At 30.8% G+C, this 23,777-nt stretch overlaps 1 protein-coding gene and 2 long non-coding RNA genes across 3 annotated transcripts; all 3 read right to left on the reverse strand.

Moving 5' to 3' along the window:
* Window positions 1-5,536: 5,536 nt before the first annotated feature.
* On the reverse strand, window positions 5,537-11,119 carry LOC133037288 (uncharacterized). The gene is made up of 5 exons (XR_009687414.1): window positions 10,853-11,119; window positions 6,256-6,502; window positions 5,852-6,168; window positions 5,677-5,775; window positions 5,537-5,598 (listed from the first exon to the last, which is right to left on the reverse strand). It is a non-coding gene; the product is annotated as an uncharacterized LOC133037288 (long non-coding RNA).
* A 3,603-nt stretch (window positions 11,120-14,722) lies between these two features.
* Window positions 14,723-19,327, reverse strand: LOC115712588 (uncharacterized). Its single transcript, XR_009687415.1, has 3 exons — window positions 19,092-19,327; window positions 17,730-18,967; window positions 14,723-15,263 (listed from the first exon to the last, which is right to left on the reverse strand). It is a non-coding gene; the product is annotated as an uncharacterized LOC115712588 (long non-coding RNA).
* A 2,630-nt stretch (window positions 19,328-21,957) lies between these two features.
* Window positions 21,958-22,766, reverse strand: LOC133037056 (secreted RxLR effector protein 161-like). The gene is made up of 2 exons (XM_061113866.1): window positions 22,111-22,766; window positions 21,958-21,994 (listed from the first exon to the last, which is right to left on the reverse strand). Exons 1-2 carry the CDS (start codon window positions 22,764-22,766, stop codon window positions 21,958-21,960), a joined length of 693 nt encoding a protein of 230 aa, XP_060969849.1.
* Window positions 22,767-23,777: the final 1,011 nt, after the last annotated feature.

The following is a 23,777-nucleotide window of genomic DNA, read 5'->3' on the forward strand; positions in this document are numbered from 1 at the left end:
TTCAAAAACGCATTGTTTATGTCAATTTGTAAAGTATGCCATTGTTTAATAGTGGATATAGCAAGGAGGAGTTTAAAAGTGACCATTTTGGCCACAGGTGAGAAAGTATCAAAGAAATCAAGGCCTTCTTGTTGCGTATACCCTTGAGCAACAAGTCTAGCCTTGAATCTTTCAACGGAACCATCACTATTGAGTTTAATCTTGTAAACCCAACGACAACCAATAACTCTTCTATTTGGTGGGAGAGGAACAACACTCCAAGTCTTGTTGTTTCTGAGGGCAGTGAGCTCAGCATCCATAGCATCAAGCCATTGTTTAAAATGAATGGCTTGTTTATATGTTTGTGGCTCCTTCAAAGATGTGACTGCAAGTATAAATGCTTTATATGATTCGGTTAGTCTAGCATAAGAAAGGTATTTATTTAAAGCATGAGGTGTAGATGATTTTTCCTGTATTGCAGAATGGCATTCAAAATCTCTAAGGTAGGAAGGAGGTCGAGTGGTTCTTGTGCTTCTGCGAGGGACATCCACTACTGTATCATTGCGATTTTCACTGGTGTTTCTTTGTGTTTCTGCAGTGTCTGCTGGTGTGCTTTCTGCACCAGTAGGCGTATTATTTTCCTTTTCTGCACATGAACTAGACTCAGGTATATCAGTAGTAATGTGTTGGTAATCCTCAACAATAGTTTTTGAAACATTATTAGAGGGGACAACCGTGGTAGTGAAAGGATCAACATTAGTCTCATCAATATTTAGTTTAAGAAAAGGGAATATGTGCTCATGAAATATAACATTTCTTGAGATAAAAATTTGGTGATTATTAATGTCATAAAGTCTATAACCTTTCACTCCTTGAGGATATCCAAGAAAGACACAAGTGCGTGCTCTAGGATCAAATTTGGTCCTATGAGCAGTGAGGGTAGAGGAAAAAACCAGACAACCAAAAACTTTTAAATGTTGATAATCAGGTTGTCTTTTGAATAATAATTCATAGGGAGTTCTGTTTTGTAAATTTGGAGATGGAGTGCGATTGATCAAAAAGGCAGCTGTCAAGATGCATTCTCCCCAAAATTTTATGGGCATATGAGCCTGAAAGTATAAGGCTCGGGCAACATTGAGCAAGTGTTGGTGTTTCCTTTCAGCAATGGTATTCTGTTCAGGAGTCTCAACACAAGTAAAATCATGTAAAATTCCATTTTTTAGGAAAAGATCTTTAAAACTTAGCTCGGGAGCATCGTCAGATCTAAAGGTTTTAATCATGCAACCAAATTGATTTTGAACATAAGATAAGAATTGAGGAATAACATTTAAAGCATCAGACTTATGTTTCAAAAGATAAATCCAAGTAAATCGAGAGTGGTCATCCACAAGAGTAAGAAAGAATCTAAAATTGGAATGAGAAGGTACATGATAAGGACCCCAAATATCACAATGCACAAGATCAAAGATTTTGTAAGCAAATTTACCACTATTTTGAAATGGGAGTTTCTTTTGCTTAGCCTTTGGACAAATGTAACATGGTGAGTCTTTATGCAACAAAGAAGTATTACATTTGAGATTATTTTCTAACAATTTCAAGTATTTATCAGATAGATGTCCCAGCCTAGCATGCCAAGTTTCAGCCGTGACATTGAGAATAGGATAACCAGCAGCATTTTGGTCCAGGATGTATAGACCATCTGTACAATTACCTCTGCCAATCCTCTTCTTGTTGGCAAGGTCCTGCAATATGAACTCATCAATGGTAAATTTAACCTTCACATGATTATCATTTATCAAGCAACTTACTGATATTATATTATACTTGAAATCTGGCACAAAAAGAACATTTTGCAATGTAATCTGATCTGTGACAGCAACAGATCCACTTTGATGGACAAAAATAAAATTCCCATTAGGAAGAAGTAACCTTGTAGGGGCGACATTGCATACACATTGAAACAATTTTATGTTAGAGCAAATATGTCTAGTTGCCCCCGAGTCTAAGATCCATGAATCATTAATTTAAAAATTAATTATGTTAGACATCACAATACCTTGGTTACCTGTACCATTGTTAGTTTCAGGATTGGGAATATTAGCTTGCTGTCCAGCCAACAAATTGAGGAGCTGTTGCTATTGCACAGCCGTTAATTGAGGCAGCAGGGTCTGGTTTTCTACTGGTTTGCTGCTGATTTCTTGGTTGGTCTGTAATTGATTAGCAGCAGCGTCTTTTGGTTTGTTTTTGTTGTATCCAGGGGGATACCCGTGGATCTTGTAACACCTCTCAACGGTGTGGCCAAGGATGTTGCAATGAGTGCAAAATGGCCTATTCTTCTTGGGTGGATGAGATTTATTTCCTTGAGAATCAGATCTGTTTGAGTTGGATTTATCTCCTTGAAAGGCAAAAGCAACTCCAGGATTAGGCTCAGAATGTGTGCTAAGGTTTCCCTTCTGGTTTTCCTCTTGAGTAACAAGGTGAAAGACCCTATTGATTTCTGGAAGGGGATCCATAATCAATATACTTCCACGAACTTGGGAGAAGGAATCAGAAAGTCCCATGAGAAAATCCATTATGTGTTCCATGTGATGGTGTTCTTGAAGTTTCTTGACACCACCACAAGTACACCCATTGCAAACACAGGCTGGTCTATAGTTGGACAATTGTTCCCAGATGGTCTTCAATTTAGTATAGTACATACTTACAGTTTGATTTTCTTGTTTCAAGTTCATCAAACTTTTTCTTAAATTGTATATGTGAGGACCATTTCTTTGATGAAATCGGACCTTAAGATCAGACCATATAGCAGCAGCGGATTCATCATATAAAATGCTAGATGAAATTTCTTTAGATACAGAATTTAATATCCAAGAAATTACAATGTTATTATTCCTAAACCAAGCATTGTACATAATAGTTTCAGAAGGAGAGGGTTTAGGGATGGTACCGTCCAAGAAGCCAAGTTTATTTTTGACTGAAATAGCCAAGATCATGGCTCTACTCCAAGACATGTAATTGTCTTGGCCAGTAAGAAGTTGAGACACCAGCACATTACCAGGATTGTCACCATGGTGCAAATAGTACGGATGTGAAGGATCTTCAAGGTGGCTTTTCTGTTGAACCACTTGTTGATTTAGGTGAGCTTGAAAAGTCGAATTGGAGGTATCTCCAACCATGGCAGGTAATCCATCATTGTCGATACCTTGATTTGAGCTTTGATCATCAGTTGCCATTCAAGATTCGTAGCAACTTCAGTAGAAAGAACTTTCGAATAGAAACTGAGAAGAGAGAACAGAACTGAACAAAACTGAATAGGGTTCTTGGTGTAACGTCGCCGGAGAAGAAGCACGGCGAGAGATTGGATCAAGGGAAAGCATTCCTTTCCCGCTCTGATACCATATTGCGGAATGAAGAAAAATGAATTGAGCTTTATTGATTGAATGAATTGAATTCAATTACAGAGAAAGACAAGAAACCAGTATATATAGCCTAGGAACCAACCGACCTACAGGACTTAACAATACTAACTAACTTAACAATACCAACTAACTTTCCTAAACAATACCAACTAACATTCCTATCTGTTAGTAACAGATTACAAACAAGGAATTGAGTAAAAAACGATAATCGAACATACAGTAAGAACCTTCAGTACAAGACTGGCAGTAAGATACAAAACGAGTAACTTAGACTAACACTTAGTCTTTAATACTAGTTTAGTATCGGGTCTCATATAGTTTAATATAATAGTTTTTAGGGAGTATCGCTAGTCAATCGCAAGACGACACATCTTAAGGGTGTTAGGCACCACTGGTGCCTAATAGCAATGCTCTATAACTAATCATCAATATCTAGTACATCATAGAATCCGTACATTTTTCAGATTATAATTTTTAGAAAAACATATAAATAATAATAAGTAGTATAAATTTGAGTAAATTTAAAAGGTGGTGACATTAATTGTGGCTAAATCTTTCCTTTTAGAAATAATGGGGTTAAATTTTTCAATTATATTTTGTGTTAAATTTAATTAAAAAAAAATAGATTGTGCAAAATTTACTTTACATTTAAATTATTTTAAAGAAGAGAAGTAAAAATTTTAGATAATGCTTAAGTATTAAGTAGAGGTATTAAAAACGACTTTATATAAAATTATTTTTTAATATATGTTATTGTTTTTTAGATTTTTTTAAATATTATACTAAAATTGATTTTATTTACAAAAATACCTTTAAAAAAATTATTTGCATCAATATCGTTATGCCATGTCAGTTCAGTATACATACCGAAATTCAAACAATTACCGAAAATAGAAAAAACTGGAAAAATCCTATTTCCAGAAATTTTCTTTTTTTGGGAGTTGAAAAAAAAACAACTATTTAGTTACTTTTGATGTGAATAAAATATTAATTTGCACTACAACATTAAGCACCAATAGCGGCGGGCCCCTCGGCCGCTATTGGTCCACCAAGTGGCCGCTAAAGGGCATTAGCGGCGGACCTCGGCCGCTATTGGTCCGCCGCTAATGCTTGGCCGCTATTAAAGGTATTAGCGGCCAAAACAGATGTCCGCCGCTAATGCCCTTCAGATAAAAAAAAATACATATATATTTATATATAATAAATAATTTTAAATAAATAATTATTTATATAAATATTTAATAAATAAAATCTAATTAATATAATTATAAAAATTTAATAAAATTTATTAATAATTTAAAATTGTCTCCAAAGTAATTAACTTTAACATATTAATCCTAACAAAATATTGTCTCAAAATTAAACTAAATTATTACAAAACATAAATAAATTATTCATTAACATCTTCATTCAGGTCTCTAATTATGAAGTCTTGATCTGGATTATTTTCGGTACAATTCCCCGAAGCCCGTGGCGGAGAAGGCACATACGCTTGGTCTGATGATAAACCCAGCGTTAAAGTACCGAGCTCAGCTTGGTTGAAAATGGGAGTTGAATAAAATTAGTTCTCCTGCGATGAACTCCCAAATAATCCAAAATCAGCAAAGTTTGAGCCGAGCGAAGGAGACTCTGATGGGGTTCGGTATAAGAACTGATTTCCCAATGGTGGAGTAGACTGTTGTTGCTGCTGAGGAAACTGCTGAGGAAAAGATTGGGGTTGCTGCTGCAAAAAATTTTCAAATTGCTGCTGTGACAAACTTTGGAATTGTTGTTGCGAAGACGACTGTTGTGGTTGAGGAGGTTGTTGTTGCTGTTCCGGAGGAGCGGCATAACTCTGAGAAGACGAACCACCAGGCGACTGCGACTGACTATACGTTTGAATAAAATTGTCAAAACGTTGGGTTAAATATATGAGCACGTTGTTCAGGCGTCAAATTACCCCCCCAAGTGGCACGCATAGCTGAGAATATTTCTGCCACAGTGCTCATCATTTCAGTAGTTGGTTGGGGAGGCACCGTCGATTGAGTTTGAGGGATTGGTTTCTTAGCCTTTTACCCACGCCTCTTTGATAGTCAAATCTTTGGCCTAGAACTGTTTCCAAAACGTCAAACTGATAACCGCATCGATTCGCATTCGGGCCCGCATCGCTCTGGGATTGTCGTTCAAGTCGCTTCCTATCAAGCTCCTTGATCAGTTCCTACTATTCAAATCAAAATTATTAGAATATATAATTAATATAAAATATAAATTTTAATAATAAATCATTTTATTCACTTACATAATCTTTTGCAGCTAATTCATTAACAAAAGTGTCAGACGGTTTTTTCACATGGATCTCCTTCCATGCTTCTACTACATGCTCTCCAGGAGGACCCCCCTATACGAACATAAACAATTAAATTAGTTTATTATAAGAGAAAAATATTATTAACAATTAAAGAATTAATACATACCATTCCGTGGCATATGGACGCCAATGATTTTGTGCCTTGCGTTGTTGGATATTTCATTAGTTGCCGATTCGATTTATTTTTAGTTGAACGATTCAAAAATGCCTCGCTGACGATTCGCAAACCGGTTTCTAAGTCTCGGTATTCAAGTAGTCAGGGGGGAATTTGAGAACTGTCTCCCAATCTTCTAGTTTTTTATAATGTTGTTTAAAATGCTTGTGTCTGAGTGTCTTTCGCTCATTATACCGCTCCGCCATCACCGAATATAAAGTCCCCATAAGTAGGTCTCGATGGGAATTCCCATCGATATCAAAATAGTACTATGTAATAAAATAATTTAAAATTATGTTAATTTATAAATGAGGACATAAAATTATTACAACCTTTAATAATTAAAAATCACTCACTCTAATTCGATTGAGCACTTGATCCTTGTATTGTTGGGGTATATCAGAAAAATTTAGATGACCACCCGAGCACAGCATGCTTACTTGTTGGCCAAGAAATCGAACATAATTGCTTGCTTCAGTGCCAACAACTTTGCCAGTTTCAAGATCTACCTCCACCGGTAAGGGCTTACCAGCTTCTCTCCTTTTTTTTTTTTGAGATTAGCGTTTGCGGCAACCCCACGACCCTTTCTGACCGGAGGTGGAACTATATATATTCGAGGGAAAAATAATTTTATTAGTAAATCATACATTCACTATTTATATTCAGAACAATTTTAGATTCGAAAAAATATGAAAACTTGATTCGCAAGACGACGGTGCCCTAGAAGGATCAGGGGGATCCCTGCCATCACCATCCCCACCATGGTATGTCGCTAACGTAGCTGACATTTTACTTTACTTTGAAGACGGAAAAAAATGTAAGAATTCACAAATGTGAAACACATAATTGAAAGATCACACAAATGTTAATGCGAAAGAAATTAAAAAGTCCTTTAATTGTAAAAAATTTTAGTAACAAATGTTTACAAAATAAAAGTTACACTGACGAATCACTATCATTTCCATCATTCACTAAGTTTACATTTTCATCATCCACATGTTCAACTAGTAAATCATCTACTTCTTCAGCAACATAATTTTCATCAAGTTCATTATTCTCTATCTCAGAATCCACTAACTGATCGGACGATTCAACAATTACTGGAGGTTCATTCGATTGCATAATCAACTCTCCAAGATCAACCGTCAACACAAAATTGGCAGAGTTAGAATCACTAACAACATCTACATCAGTCTCATCTTCGTTGTCATTAATGTCCCAAATTTGTCGATGGCTAATATCTTCAACAACCTTCCAATCGCGACCTCTGAGTGGATCTTCAAGATAGAAAACTTGCTTCGCCTGGTTAGCAAGGATGTACGGTTCATCTTGATACCAATATCCACGAGTATTTATACTAGTTATATTATTTTCAGTGATTGTCTTCTTTCTTAATGGATTAGTGTTATACCATTTACATTCAAACAATGTCACTGTATATGCACCAGTATAAGATATAGTGATTACATCTTCAAGTGTGCCGTAGTAATTAAACCCTTCAGTTCCAGCAACAGTAACACCACTATTTTGTGTCATCCGCTTTTGGTCTCGCTTTGATGCAATAAACCGAACACCATTCACTACACAACCTTCGTAAAATGTTGCTAAGTAATCGGACCCGGAAGCGAGAGCGAGTAACTCATCACCATTTTGTAAAGTTCCAAGCTTGTGCAACTCATATATCTAAATACATAAAATGTATTAATATGAGAGGAATATAAATGGTTGAATTAAAACTTTACAATTTTGTCATTATACCTTCTTATGAATTAAAACTTTACAATTTTGTGATAATATCTCTTCACAAGTAAATCGTCTTGGAGGAGGTCTTCTTTCAATTTTACCATCAAATCGAGTATCCCTTCTCATTGCATGGTTACTTGGCAAGAACCTTCTATGACCAACATATGATGTCTTCCCGATCACTCGAATGGACGTCGTGTCTTCATTACAAGTAGGGCAAGCTTTATAACCTTGACCACTCCACCCAGACAAGCTACTACGAGCAGAAAAATCATTCACTGTCCATAAAAGCGCAGCACGCATGGTGAACATCGAGTTGGTCGAACTATCTCTCGTTGGTACCCCATTATTCCACAACTCCTTTAATTCATCCACCAACGGTCTTAAAAATATATCCATGTCTTTACCCGGAGATTTTGCACCAGGAATAAGGGTAGATAGCAAAAAATAATTATCTTTCATACATAACCAAGGTGGTAGATTATAATTAGCCAACACCACTGGCCACATGCTGTTGCAAGACTCATGTTGCCAAATGGATTAAATCCATTAGCAGCTAACCCCAGTCGAACATTTCTTGGGTCTCTTGCAAACTCGGGATGTTTTGCATCAAAGTCTTTCCAAGCGAGACCATCGACCGGGTGTCGCAACACCCCATCATCTTTTGATTTTCCAGTATGATGCCATATCATGCTTTTCGCTGTAATCCTCGAACTATATAATCTTTTAAGCCGAGGTGTCAACGGAAAGTATCGCATGACTTTGCAATGAACTTTTTTTCCTTTGCCGTTCTCGGAAGTAACCCAACGACTAGTTCCGCAAACTGGACAAGCCTCCTTGGATGCATTCTCCTTATAAAATAAGCAACAATTATACAAATAGACATAGATAGAATCATAACCCAAGCCTAATTTCTTCAATTTCTTTTTTGCCTCGTAGTAAGTTGATGGAATATTATTTTCCTTCGGAAATGCAAACTTTAAAAGCTTCAATAATTCTTCAAAGATGTTATTACGAATTTTTCCCCTAACTTTTAAATGCAATAGCTTTGCTAAAAAGTTAAGAGACGAAATCCAATCACAACCGGGATACAATTCAGCTTCAATTTCCTCAAATAAGTCATCAAATTGTGGGTTCGTGGTTGGTTGTTCATCTTCTCCTTGTCGTTCCTCAGTTGTCGAGGGAAAGAAGTCTTCTAAAATAGGAATCATTTCATCCTCTGATTCAACATCGGCAACTGCTACATCATCGACGGCATCCTCAGGCTCCCCGTGATAAATCCACTTCTCATATCCTTGCATAAAACCTCGATCAAATACGTGTGCTCTAACCCTATCTATTTTTTCAAACCTACTATTTATACATCTCACACAAGGACATTGAATTCGTCCATCACAATCCTTATGTTCTGATGCCATTGCTAAAAAGGCTTGTAGACCATTCCAAAATTCATGGCAACCACGATTTCTGATTTTGGTCCAAGACTTATCGATTGTCGCCATCTACAATTTAGGCGACAAATGAAGTATTAAATATTTGAATGATTTGTAAAGTCTTATGAAATTTTATGAGTACAAATTATGCCATGTATAACCATCGCTCCTGTATATTGCAAGAAAAGAGAAGAACAATTTTGTTTTAGACTTTTTTGCAACTATACAAAAGTTATGATATATTTTTAAATATAATTATAAATATGAATTATTAAATAAATTATTATTGTTCTTTATTATTAATTTTTAAATATAAATAAATATAAAATAATTAATTTTTAAATGAATTATTATTTTTTGAAACTTAAAATTAGTTATCAAAATTTAAACTAATTATATTATAAAAAAATTCATTTTACATATTACACTATAAAAATTCATTAAATTACTAATTTTTAAATTTTTGAGTTATTCATCATTTATATAAAAATAAATTTATTTTCTAAATTAAAATAAATATAAAATAATTAGTTTTTAAATGAATTATTATTATTTAAAAATTTTATAAAATAATTAGTTATTAAAATTTCTACTAATTATATGCTTAATTCCTAAATTTATAAATTAATCTTTATAAAATAAATTTATTAAAAAAGTTACCATTTTCTTATTTATTCATTATTTTTAATTTTTTTTACCACCTTAAAAATACAATAGAAATTATTTTTTAAAAATTTAAATAAAAGTTTATTCATTTACTTTAAATTTTAATTTAAATTAAAAAAATAAATCAAATCTTCTAATTAATCTTTTTCTTTTAATATTTATATTATTTATTAAGTTATTAAAAAAACTAATTATTATTATTAACAAATTCATTTTATATATTAAGCTATAAACTAATATTTTTTTTTTCTAATTTTTTAAATTTTTTTTCATAATTCTAAATTTACTAAATTTACTTTTCAAATCTTTAGCAAACTTAACAACAAATTAATTTAATTTCAATAAAATCTAACATAAAATAAACAAATACAATTAAATACAAATTACTAATAATACCAATCTAAAAACAAAAAGTATATCATATTATTAATTACTAAAATTAATTAAAAAACCTACAAATAACAACAATATAATATACAACATTGTTACAATATATATAAATTATATATACATTAACATATACTATATATTTTTCTCAAAAAAAAAAAATATACTTTATATTTTATATACATAAATATATAAATAAAAAAAATAAAAATCTTATATATATATATAGAATTTCTACACATTAATCATAAACCTATATATAAATATAATATATATATACAGATTAATATATACAATATATACTACACTGTTATATACAATATATATATATATATAATGTACGATTTTTATATTTTACATAATAATACAATACAATATATATACTACACTGTTATATACAATATATATATAATCTGTTATATACAATATATATATAATATACAGTTTTTATAGAGTATATATACACATAAAAAAAATCAAAATTTATATATTTGTATATACACAAATATATATAAACATATTTTTATATATAAATATACCCAATTTTATATACAAAAACATATATATATACACAGACTTTTTTATATAAAAACCTACATTTATAAACTCAAAAATTTAAAACCTAAAATATATAACATTCGAAATTTAAATACACATTATATATACCAATCTAAAACCTAAAACTATATAATAACAAATCTAAAATAAAAAAAACAATACTTACCAAAAATAGCCGGTGGTAGTGGTCGGTGGTGGTGCGTCGGGGTGGTGGTGCGTCGGAGTGGTGGTGCGACGGACTGGTGGTGCGTCGGAGAGGGGAGAGGCGGTTGGGATTTTTCAGTGCAAAGGAGAAGGGGAGGGGCGGTTAGGGTTAGGGATTTTGATTTTTAGAGAAGAAGGGAAAAATGGGGAAGAGGGGTCTGATGGGGTTTATATAGTGTTATTAGCGGCGGGGTATTAGCGGCGGACCCCGCCGCTAATAACAATTAATTCTTTTTTTATTTTTTTTTAAAAATAAAATACTATTAGCGGCGGGGTCCGCCGCTAATACCCCGCCGCTAATACTTTGAATCACAACGGGCGGGATTTTTCCCGTCCACTTATTAGCGGCGGGCATTAGCGGCGGACAGCCCGCCGCTAATAATTTTTTTTTTTAAAAAAATATCAGCCCCCCAATAGCGGCGGAGACTGTGCTCCGCCGCTAATACTGCCATTATTAGCGGCGGAGGAGCTCCGCCGCTAATGTCCCCGCCGCTATTGAGGGGAATTCTTGTAGTGTTGTTATTTTTTTAGTAAAAAATTTATTTCAGATTTTACACATCTATAAATAATAAAATAATCATTTTAATATGTGAGAAACATATATTTTTCCATCTCCAAAAGAAGATGACTAATATTAAAAGAAACTGTTTTGTTTCTTTTTTATATTTTTAAGTTATATTATATTATTTTATTGTTTAAGATACCTTGAGATGGTCTTAGTACCTTATAAAATTGGTTGATATATTAAATTTCCTTTAAGCTAAAAGTTTGATTATTTTTGTTAACTAAACACACAGAAAAAAAAAAAAACTTAAAAGTTACTTTTTTGAGTCATTTATTTCTGTAGCGGCAAAAATACATATGCTTCCCACATATTAAAATGATCATCATAAAAAAAAAGATTACAATAGTACAATTTTTGAGTAAAAATAATAAATAGTGTGGCTGAAAAAACTTTGTAAATTTTTGATAAAAAAAAAAATATAATGTGCTGCTAAATAATTATTGGTGTAGTAAAAAAAATCTATTTTAAACTAATAAAAGAAATAGAGAGTACTTTTTTAATATTTAATATTAAAAATATATAGGTATAAAGCTGAAAAAAAAAAAACTCAAAGGAATAGTAACACATAGTCAGTTCACTGAAATAAATAAATAAATAAATAATTGTAGGAAAAGACCAAAAAAAACAAAAGAAAAAAATGTGAAAAAGATTATAAGTTTTGTATTTAAGAAAAAGGGACCAAAATAATTAAAGAAAAAAAGATAGGAAATTATGTTATCAGAGAATCAGTGTTATTATTAATAACACTAGCAATATTATTATTCAAAGGTTACTTAACATTTTTGCTCCCTGAATTTTAATATGTACTAAATCATGCTCTCTAAATTTTTAAGATTGTTAAAAATACTCCTTGAACTATTGAGATTGTTAGATTTAAGAACTTTTTACCAATTTTAGTAAAACAATTTAAGATATGAAAGTTCAAGGGGTATGATTTAGTACATGTCAAAGTTCAATGGGCATGATTTGGTAAATATCAAAGTCTACGGAACATGGTTGAGTACATAAACAATCACTGAAATAGTAAAATTGAATGAAATTAGACAAAAGTCCTTAAATATCAAAGTCTACGGAACATGGTTGAGTACATGTCAAAGTTCAGGTGGCAAAAATCCTAATTAGCCTTATTCAAAACTAGCAGTATTTTGAATAATAAAATACCAAAGCGCATTTATATAATTACTTTCAAATGCATGTATTTTCTATGCAAATAATTCTTGTTTTTCTATATACATATATTTAATATTATTTCTTTATTTTATATATATATATATAATTATTTGTTAGAAATACTGTTATTTTTCTCGCCACTTCTTTCTTCTTCTTCTCCCTCTCTTTCTAAATTTTTTTAAAAGTTGCTCCTCAAAGGACCCAACTGTAACTAAAACTAAAGATTTTGATATTTCTTTTCAAAAAAAAAAAAAAAAGATTTTGATATTTTCTTTTAAATAAAAATAGAGGTTGAGATTCAAAAATTCTCTAATAGCGAAATCAAAAACAATGCACAAAAAGCTTTTATAACTCTCTCTCTTCTCAGATCATATCCACAAAAAAATATTCTTTTGTATTGTTCTTTGACTTTACTATTAGAGAACTTTTGAGTCTCAACCTCTATTTTTCTTTTGAAAAAAAATATCAAAGCTCTTAGTTTTTTGTTACAGTTTTGGGTCATTTGAGGAGCAACTTTTAAGAATTTTAGAGAAAAAGAGAGAGGGGGAGAAGAAGAGGAGAGAAGTGACAAAAAGAATGATAGTATTTTTTAATAAATAATTATAGAAATAAATAAATAAGAAAATAACATTAAATATGGACATAAAATAAAGTAATGCATGACACATATTAATTAAAAAAATGACTCTACGTAAAATTATTTAAATACCTTGACTAAAGCATTTTCCAAAATTATATTATATTTAGCAAAAAAAATTAATAATTACCTTACTCTATATTTCTATCAAGTTTTAAAATTAAATTTCATTACACAATTACAATAGTTGATGCAAAATGTAACATTGAAAATATAAAATAACAATATTTTAGGGACTATTTCAAAAATACACAAAAATAACAAAAATATAGTTTCACGAAATTTTAAATATTTTTACAATTTTTTTTAATTTTATTAGAAAATATACGGTCTTTTTATGTTGTACTCTTGTTATTGTATTGTTGATTTTTTGTTATTTGTATGTTATTTTTTTGTTGTTATTTTAATATTATTTAGATGTTATTTTTTGTATTACTTTTATGTAATTTTCTTGTTGTTTTCGTATTGTTTCTATGAAAAATTGTAAAAATATAAAAAAAATTCTTTAAACGTAAAAATGTATTTTTTTTTTACAAAAAATTGTGCCTTACATAATTATTCTAATATTTTATTATTATAAAATTTTTATGATTTTTTTTAAAACAATTTTTTTTTATAAATTAATACTATAATTAAGTAACTATAAAATAATAAAAATGATAAAAAGATATAGAAGTATTAAAACATTTATTTTGTTGAATTTTACATTATGTTATTCAGTGGAAAATTAATTTCACAAAACTTTTTCTTTAAACTAAATTTGACATTATGACAAATTATTAGAGTACATTTTTCACACAAGGTGAGTTGTATTTTAGTAATATATCACTAATTTGTATTTTTATTGGAGATGCTCTTATATACATCATTAAGATTGGTTCTGAAATTTAGTAAGGTAGCGTTTGGTAACACTTTTATTTTTTAATTTTAAAAATAGAAAAATAAAAGTAATTTTTTTTGTTTTTAAAATTTTGTTTTTGAAAAACAAAAATGTGTTCTATAACCACTTTTGTTTTTAAATTTTTAAAACAGAAAACAAAAGTGTGTTCTGTAACTACTTTTGTTTTATAATTTTAAAAACAAAAAATAAAAGTGTGTTCTGTAATCATTTTTATTTTTCAATTTTAAAAACAAAAAACATAAATTTTGATTTTTTTTCCCTTTTTTTTTAAAAAAAAAAATTATGAATATCATTTATTTTTAGTTTTAAATAAATATATAAAAATTATAAAAAAAAAACAAATAAAAAGTACTCATTAGCATCTTAAGAAAAATAAGTAATTTGAAATCACAAAACTCATTATCCAAAACTAAGAGAAACAATTGGCCACAACTATTATAATTAAGTTATATATACTAAAGACTTGCAGATAATTACCAAGAAAATATAAAAAGATACAACAGTATAATAATATGATGTATATTTATCTAAACCAGAATTACCATAAAAATTGCATAGATTTAACCAAGTAAACCAAAAATATTTATTCAAACTAGTTTATATATACTCAAATTTGGTGTTGTTGGTCTCATATGGGCTTTCAAGAAGTACAGAACAGATCAAAATAAGCAAAAAAGAAAAATTTTCAGTGTATATAAAACGGAGGCAGATCCAAGTCTGTAAGTTTTAACAAATCAGCTAGCAAGGTGAGCTTAAACCTTGGTCTTGATCTCTTTTATCTTGATTCATTAGGAAAAGATTTAGAGCAACAACCGCCATATGAGCCTTCTCCAAGAAAAGTTGGTAAAATTGTTGCACATCATCACAATATCATAGCATACCAAATGATACTACTACATTGCTGAGAGAGAGAAGTCTGTCCAGGAACTAATGATATCTGAATTTGATAACATCAGTAGTTCTTCCACTAGGGAATTAAAGTCAGTACATAAAGGTGCAAATTCAATCAACCAAGAACATAATTGCCTTAGTTCCTCATCTGGGGTTAAAGTTGTTGCTATAGAATATCATTTATCTGAACATAATTCTTCCTCTCAAATCTCATATGTAAAGACCGCTTAGTTTAATTTAGAAATTAGCAGTTAATCATGTTTAATTATGAAATTATTTATAGCTATTTAAATAATTAATTATACTGTTATTATTGAATTCTGAGATGCATTTTATGTCATTCAGTAGTTTTCATAATTTTGCATTTTCGGTGCCCGGTATCATGGAACTCAGTGTTTGGCTCAGTAAAATCACAACTTAGTATGTTAGTAGTTTGGGACGGTTTATTAGAAATTGGGAATGTCGGGAATGGCCGGGAATTTAGAATTTCCCAAAAATACCCCTTTAGTATTATTTATGTGATTTTAGTGTGAAGGGGCAAAATGGTCATTTTGCCTCATTGTTAGTTTGTCTTTTGTGACTTAATAAATTGAAAAATATATGTTATTTAATTATTCCTTTTTGGCTGAAGTAAAATGTGTTAAGTGCCTTAAATTTCATTTTCATTCAAAACTTAGAAAAATAGAAAATTTTTCAAAAAGGCTCTCTCTCTCTCTCTCTCTCTCTCTCTCTCTCTCTCTCTCTCTCTCTCTCTCTCTCTCTCTCTCTCTCTCTCTCTCTCTCTCTCTCTCTCTCTCTCTCTCTCTCTCTCGGCTGCATGGGGTTCTATGGCTGGGTTCCCTTTGATTTTTCAAGCTCTCTCTAGTCAAATTTTGTGAACTCTTGTTGTGGTATGTTCTCTCTAGCTCTTCTTTTAGTTTTCTTGAAAATTTGATGAAAAAGATGATGATGCATGCTTGATTTTGATATGTTCTTGCTGCTGTGATTTGTTGTTATTTTCAGAGGTTTAGTCTTGTTATTTTAAGTAGGTTAGAGCTAGTTAATGCATGATAATTGCTTTGATTTCAAGCTTGGAAGTTTTTAGCTCAAAATATGATTTTCAAAGAAATGTGTTCAATCTGTTAATTGCTTGCTGTAGATGGTTGCTATTGTTTTCAGAGGTTATTCTATGCATGATTAAGTTGATTTGGGCTGAATTGAATGCATGTTAGTTGATTTTAACCAAGGTTGAGTTTTGGAACTCAAAGCTTGGGCTTTAATGGCACTTTTTGTATCTGTGCATTCTGGGTTGTGTTATTGCCTTGGATATGTTATTTGGGTCCTATAGAACAGGTCTGGAAGGTTTGAGGTTGTTTGGGTGTGATTTGGTTGAGTTATGAAATTTTGAAAATCTGCTTGCGAGAAACCGGAATTCCGGTTGTGCATCCGGAATTCCGGATGGGTTTCGAAAATTCCCAGAACCGGAATTCCGGTTGGACAACCGGTCTACCGGTTGGAGAAATTTCAGAAACCCTAGTTTTCCTCGATTTTATGTTATTTGGGGTATTGCCATGCTTTTTATCGATAGGGTAACTTTTAGTTCCTAGTTTAAGTCCCCAGGAAGTGATTTAGCGTATCACTTATAGTGTTGTGATTTTTATAGTTTAGGAGCCTGTAATCCACCGCGCAGATAGTTCCAGTCAAGTTGACCGGCACACCTGAATTCGGAATCCAGGTAAGATTAGTATAACAGTATGCATATGTAGATTACATGTTTAGCGTGCATGTAGGAAGCCTGTTAGATTACATTAGATATGTATGTTGGCTTCGAACCATCCAACTGTGTCACGTCGGTATGTGCCGGAGTATGACCAAGCGGCTGAGTATGACCGGTTCGACCGATTAGGCCGACACCGTATCACGTCGGTACAGCCGGAGTATGACCAACGGCGGAGTATGACCAGGTTCGACCGATTAGGCCGATACTTAGGTTGGTGGTTCCGTACTATTTGACGTATCACGTCTGACATGTGCCGGAGTATGACCAGCAGCCGGAGTATGACCGGTTCGACCGATCAGGCTGATACTGTAACACGTCGGTACAGGCTGGAGTATGACCAGCAACCGGAGTATGACCGGTTCGACCGATTAGGTTGTTACTTGTCAATAGTACCGTCCCTATGAACGTTCAGAACTCAGTACCGTGTTGGACACGGCAGTTAGGGGGACTCAGTATCATGTTGGACACGGCAGTTAGGGTTATGGTCAGGGGTATGGGCGTCTGATCATAACCGGGATTTATGTATGAGTATTATTATGCTTTTCTTACTGAGTCTGTCGACTCACAGTGCTATGTTTATGTGTAGGTAAAGGCAAGGCTAGGGCTGATGGACCGTGAACGAGCCTATGAAGATTGTACATGTCAGGGCGGTTAGGCCTGGAGCGTACGATCATCGGGACAGCGAGGCTATTTTTATAGTTAGTCGCTAGACGACAAGTATTTTGTATAGACAGTAAACTTTTGTAAATGGTTTTGTAATCGGGATCCCGAGTCTTTTGTATAAATATTTTACAAGTTTTAATTAAAAAACAAAAATTTTAATTAATCACGTTTTCCATAAACCTCGTTGATTAGCAACGAGCTGCACAACATGTTTAAAAATCACGTAATACGCCTATGCTAGTTAAGGTGTTACATCATAGCTAGATAAATATTAAATATTTGTAGCATATGTCAATTTATACTTAATGTCATATAGACATACACTCACCACTTTTTCAATTTATTTTAATCCTATAATTATAATTCCTATGTTTTTCACTAGAAAACAAAGGGTCGGTTTAATTTTCTTTCTAACAAACCAAGAAAACAACAAATGAAAAGAAATAATACATACAATTTTTTATCCTTGAATTATAATTTGAGTTGCATGTCCTTAAACTTTTTCTACATCTAGTGAAAGAAATATATATACATATTATAGAAAATAATCCTCCAGCGGGGAAAAGTGGTGTTCTGTTCAACAAGAAAGGAGAGGGCCAAGGAAGTGGTGTTCTGTTCAACATTGAAGTTAATCCATATAGAATCATCATATGGTTGCCATTGATTACTAAGTCATCAAATACCAAACTAAAATAGCTACACTTATTATATTTTTCCTAAACTATATATGGTACCGTGATGACACTTATTGAAATATTTAAGAAATTAGAGAACACCTCACCAATGATCACCATTGATGCCTGCTTCATACAAAGTAATTGCACACTCAAGATAAGGTGGCTAATAAGTAAATGCCTTCTAAACATCTTAACACACCTCATTGATAATAATACTTCTCAAACAATTATTGCACTCAAACTCATCAAATCCTTGGCAAGAATTTTTATGGAAAAAGAGACAAGGGTGAGAGTAAACCAGAAGAAACAATAACCAACATCAGCTTCTCTTAATTAATAGTTAATAAACCAATTATAATTCAAATTAATTGTGTTGACTTAAGAACTCATTTATAGAGACCCTTTTTTTCAAACTTTTCCTTCCTACTACTCAAATGTCTTTTGAATTCATGTTCAGCAAGCATAATAATGCAAGAATTTTCTTATATCCAGAACCAAAAATGACAGTAGCAATAAAATACTACACAAAACTAAATTTAATTAAACAATGACAAAAATCACTCACATACTCAAAACCCACTAATTTTTTTCTAAAATTAAGCTACAAAATCTCAAATATTAAACCCAAAACCAATTTGAAAGATTAAATCTAAAAACCTAATAAAAGCTAAGAACAATTTTTTTCAAATAAAAACCCTAAAATCAAAAAAATAAAATAAAATACAAGAGAAATCATACCTGTAATAGCAAAAGATCTTTCTCTTTAAAAACCACTCTCATTGTCATGCTTTTCTCATTTTTTTCATTTTCAAATCTGAGAATGAAGGAATAAAAAAAAAATGAGAAATAGGGAGAAAGAGAGGCAATATATATAAAGAGAGGAACAAAGAGAGCTATATATATAAATAGAGAGATAAAAAAAAAAAGAAGAGATGTACCTGGAATAGGTGAAGCCATGGAAGACTCATCGAGGCTCAGATGGAAGACTAACGAGAAAGAGAGAGGAGAGAGAGAGAGAGAGAAGCAAAATTGAAAACTGAAAAAGTGTTTTTAAAATTTTTTAAATTCATCAAAAATCTATTTTTAAAATTTACTCCTTTTTAATTTTAAATTTTAAAAACAAAAAGTAAAATTTTTTACCGAACATGATTTCTGTTTGAATTTTTAAATTTTTGATTAAAAAAACAAAAAACTATTTTTAAAATAGTTACCGAACGGAGCCTAAGTTTATGAAAAAAATATTTTTAGACTCTTATTTAGAGAAATTATAATACTTTCAAAATTAATAAAGAAAATGTGTAGAAAAGAGATAAATTTTTTTAAGCCTCTAAATTAGGTGGATCTTAGACAGAAGTCTAACCCTCTTTTAACTAAGACCGGAGCTAACCATTATTGTAGATTGATTATAGAGATGTATCAATAGATACATGTGGACCATTTTTATGGATCGATAACAATAAATATAACTTTTTTTTTTAATTACAGATTTATCATTAATCATTAATTTTAGATTTAATACACATTTCTAATTACAAATATTACTACTAGCTATCTTTTAATTTTTCAATAATCATTATTGATATTCTATTTTTTGTGTTAATTAACTTATATAATTTGCCAACTTATTAAAATAGTATTATACATATAGTAAAATAATAAATGTAACATTTATTATTTTTTTTTTCTAAATTTAACACTATATTTAAATCTTGTATCAGAGATGAACCCACCTTTATTAACAAAGTTTGCTGTATTATAATTTTATATATCTCAACTATTTCTTTGATAGAAATTGAAAATAACAATAAAATAATTTGTAATTCCTCATTTGGAAGCTTTTGTAATTGAGCATTGCTATTAGTATTATAAATATCCAATACAACAAAAAATAATGGGTAACATTACAATATTAAATTATAATAATTTTATTTATTGTTTGTTATGATACCTTTAAAATTTCTCTTATTATCTGAATTAGTAACAAACTAAAAATTATTGGGAATAATTACGTATTTTTAGTAAACAAATTTAAAAATTTTACATAGATCAAAAATTTAAAAAAAAAATTACAAAAATACATCAACACAAAAAATGTTTTATTTTTACACTTTAAATTTTTTATTTATAAAAATACATTTTTAGTTTTTTAAAAAAAATAAATTATTTTTTTAGTTATTTTGCAATTCATTTATAATTATATTATAGTTGTTATGAGAATATTTTTTTAGTTATTTTTAGTAGTTTTATAATTTATTTACATTTTATGTATAGTTCTCGTGTGAGGTTAATTTTTTATTATTTTTTAGTTATTTTTTTAATTTTTATTAAGTAAAATATATTTTTATAATTTTAAAAATTTACAAATTTATTTTTATATATAAAAATTTTAGACTCTAAAATTATAAATAAAATAATATTTTTTTTTAAATTTCCCAAAGTTTTTCTTATTTGTACTATGTATTATTTATTGGACCACTTTCTTAAATTAGCACAGCCAAAGAAGTTAGCTAAACATGGATATGTGAGCACATAATTTTTCTAGTTACTTGTCACTATTTGGTTCACACAAAATCAAACTTTTTTTTATTTTATTTTATTATTATTTGTGTAAAAAAAACATGAAATGTCAGTAGTATCACTGTATTTGTTCCCTACCAGAAAACAAAAACAATTCCTTACTTACGTCACTGAATACGTAAGTAAGTCAATTATTATTTCAGTAATTTTACATCCTTAATTTTCCACGATGTTGATTATTTGTTAAAATATGTGGCTTGTTAAAAATAATTTATGAATTTTTATATTTACAAAAATTTAGTGTTTGTAGTAAGTTCAATTCTATTATTTCAATTTAAATACGGACCATCTTTTTAAAATAATAATTTTGCTATTTAAATGTGGGTAAATACCATTTTAGACCCTGTGTTTTGCAAAAGTTACAGATTGGATCCTGTGTTTTGTTAAATGACAAAATGGACCCTGCATTTTCTAAAATAGTAAAAATAGGACACTCAGCTTAATTTTTGACAACTTTTTTTTAATACAACCAACTTGAAGACAATGCTTAATACGAATAGATACAAAAAATGTAAACAGTTTTATCACAGCACTTTTAGATCGGATTATAATTAAACTTTATTTTGACAAAAAAATCAATTCAGGGTCCTATTTGTACCATTTTAGAAAATACAGGGTCCATTTTGTCATTTTACAAAACAGAGGATCCAATTGGTAACTTTTGCAAAACAGAGGGTCCAAAATGGTATTTACCCTTTAAATGTTGATAACTATTAAATTGTATTCATAAAAACAAGAAAAAAAGAAAGATTCAATATTTTTTTAGTAAATTAAAAAAAATATTAAAATTTTAAAATTAATTAAGTGATTTAAAAAAGAGGAATTATTATGAAATATTAGTATTATGTAATATTATAATTTAGAGAAAGAAAATAGAGAAGAGATGAGAATTTTCTGAGTGTTTTATTCCAATAGGTGATCTCCTATTTATACACATACAAGAGTCAAATATTAAGAAACTAAGAGAAAGGGAAACTAAGAAAAAGAGAATGTTGATTACATTAATGGTAATAAATAAAAGATTTGAACATCTACATAATTAATACTATTTATAACACTCCTCCTTGGATGTCCATAATAACTGCCTCATTAAAAACCTCGCCGAGAAAACCCAGTGGGACAAAACTCGGTCAAGGAAAAAAGAGTGCAGTATGAAATTACTCCCCCTCATTTTGGCATTCGTGGAGATCCTTTAATCGACGCATTCCAATCTTGTGAACCATCTTCTCAAAAGTTGATGTTGGTAATGACTTCGTGAATAAGTCTGCAAGATTATCACTTGATCGAATTTGTTGAACATCGATATCACCATTTTCTTGAAGATTGTGTGTAAAGAAGAATTTTGGTGAAATATGTTTAGTTCTGTCTCCTTTAATGTACCCTCCTTTAAGTTGAGCGATGCAAGCAGCATTATCTTCATAGAGAATTGTTGGTACTTCTTTATTAGATGTTAATCCACATGTTCCTCGAATATGTTGTGTCATTGATCTTAACCAAACACATTCTCGACTTGCCTCGTGAATTGCAAGTATCTCAGCATGATTTGAGGAAGTAGCCACCAGAGTTTGCTTTGTTGATCGCCAGGATATAGCAGTGTCACCGCAAGTGAACAAATAGCCAGTTTGAGATCTGGCTTTATGTGGATCAGATAAATATCCTGCATCTGCGTAGCCAATAAGTTGTGACCTACAATTATTAGAATAGAATAATCCTTTATCAATAGTACCCTGGAGATAGCGGAGTATGTGCTTAATCCCTTTCCAATGTCTATATGTTGGAGCAGAACTAAATCTTGCTAATAAATTGACAGAGAAAGCTATATCAGGTCTTGTACAATTAGCAAGATACATCAATGCTCCTATTGCACTAAGATATGGTACTTCTGGACCAAGGAGCTCTTCATGTTCTTCTCTAGGTCGAAAAGGATCTTTTTCTACATCAAGTGACCTAACTATCATTGGGCTACTCAATGGGTGTGATTTATCCATATAAAACCGTCTCAAAATCTTTTCAGTAGATGAATGAAAATTCCACATTTTAAATGCTCAATTTGTAGACCAAGACAAAATTTTGTTTTTCCTAAATCTTTCATTTCGAACTCTTTCTTTAGATATTCCACAGCTTCTGAAAGTTTTTCAGGAGTTCCAATAATATTCAAATCATCAACATATACAGCAATGATAACAAACTCAGGACTTGAACTTTTTATAAAAACACATGGGCAAATAGGATCATTTTTATATCCTTCTTTTAATAAATATTCACTAAGTCGATTGTACCACATGCGTCCTGATTGTTTTAATCCATACAATGATCTATGTAATTTAATTGAGCACATTTCTCGATTGCTTGAATTATATGCATCAGGCATCTTAAATCCTTCAGGGATCTTCATGTAAATATCACTATCTAGTGATCCATATAAATAAGCTGTGACTACATCCATTAATTGCATATCGAGTTTTTCACTCACAGCCAAGCTAACCAAATATCTTAATGTTATTGCATCCACCACAGGAGAATATGTCTCCTCATAATCAATACCTGGCCTTTGAGAAAAACCTTGAGCTACAAGTCTTGCTTTGTATCTCACAACTTCATTTTTCTCATTTCTTTTACGTAAACATACCCATTTGTATCCAACGGGTTTCACACCTTCAGGTGTTTGGACTATAGGTCCAAATACTTTACGTTTAGCAAGTGAATTCAATTCTGCTTGAATTGCTTCTTTCCATTTTGGCCAATCTTTTCTATTTTGACATTCTTTGATAGATTTAGGTTCAAGATCCTCGTTTTCATTCATAATTTCTAGCGCTACATTATAAGCAAAAATATTGTCGACAATTACTTCGAGTCGGTTCCATTCTTTTCCTGTATTGACATAATTTATTGAGATCTCATTATTGCTAATATTTTCGAATTTTGAATCTCTTCAAGAGATTTGTTTATGTCAACATCTTCCTCGAAATTTTCAAATTTCTTCATTAGGGCCATCTTGATTATTTGCTCCCTTTCTTTTTCGAGGATTTTTATCTTTGGAACCGACT

Source organism: Cannabis sativa, chromosome 4 (assembly GCF_029168945.1).
Source record: "Cannabis sativa cultivar Pink pepper isolate KNU-18-1 chromosome 4, ASM2916894v1, whole genome shotgun sequence".
Classification (NCBI taxonomy): domain Eukaryota; kingdom Viridiplantae; phylum Streptophyta; class Magnoliopsida; order Rosales; family Cannabaceae; genus Cannabis; species Cannabis sativa.

Excerpts from the sequence above, each read along its gene's own strand:
- LOC133037056 (XM_061113866.1), bottom strand. The coding sequence starts at position 22,766 with ATGTGGAATTTTCATTCATCTACTGAAAAGATTTTGAGACGGTTTTAT. Across the intron at positions 21,995-22,110 it reads ATCGCTCAACTTAAAGGAGG|ACTTATTCACGAAGTCATTA; the intron begins GTACATTAAAGG and ends ATAATCTTGCAG.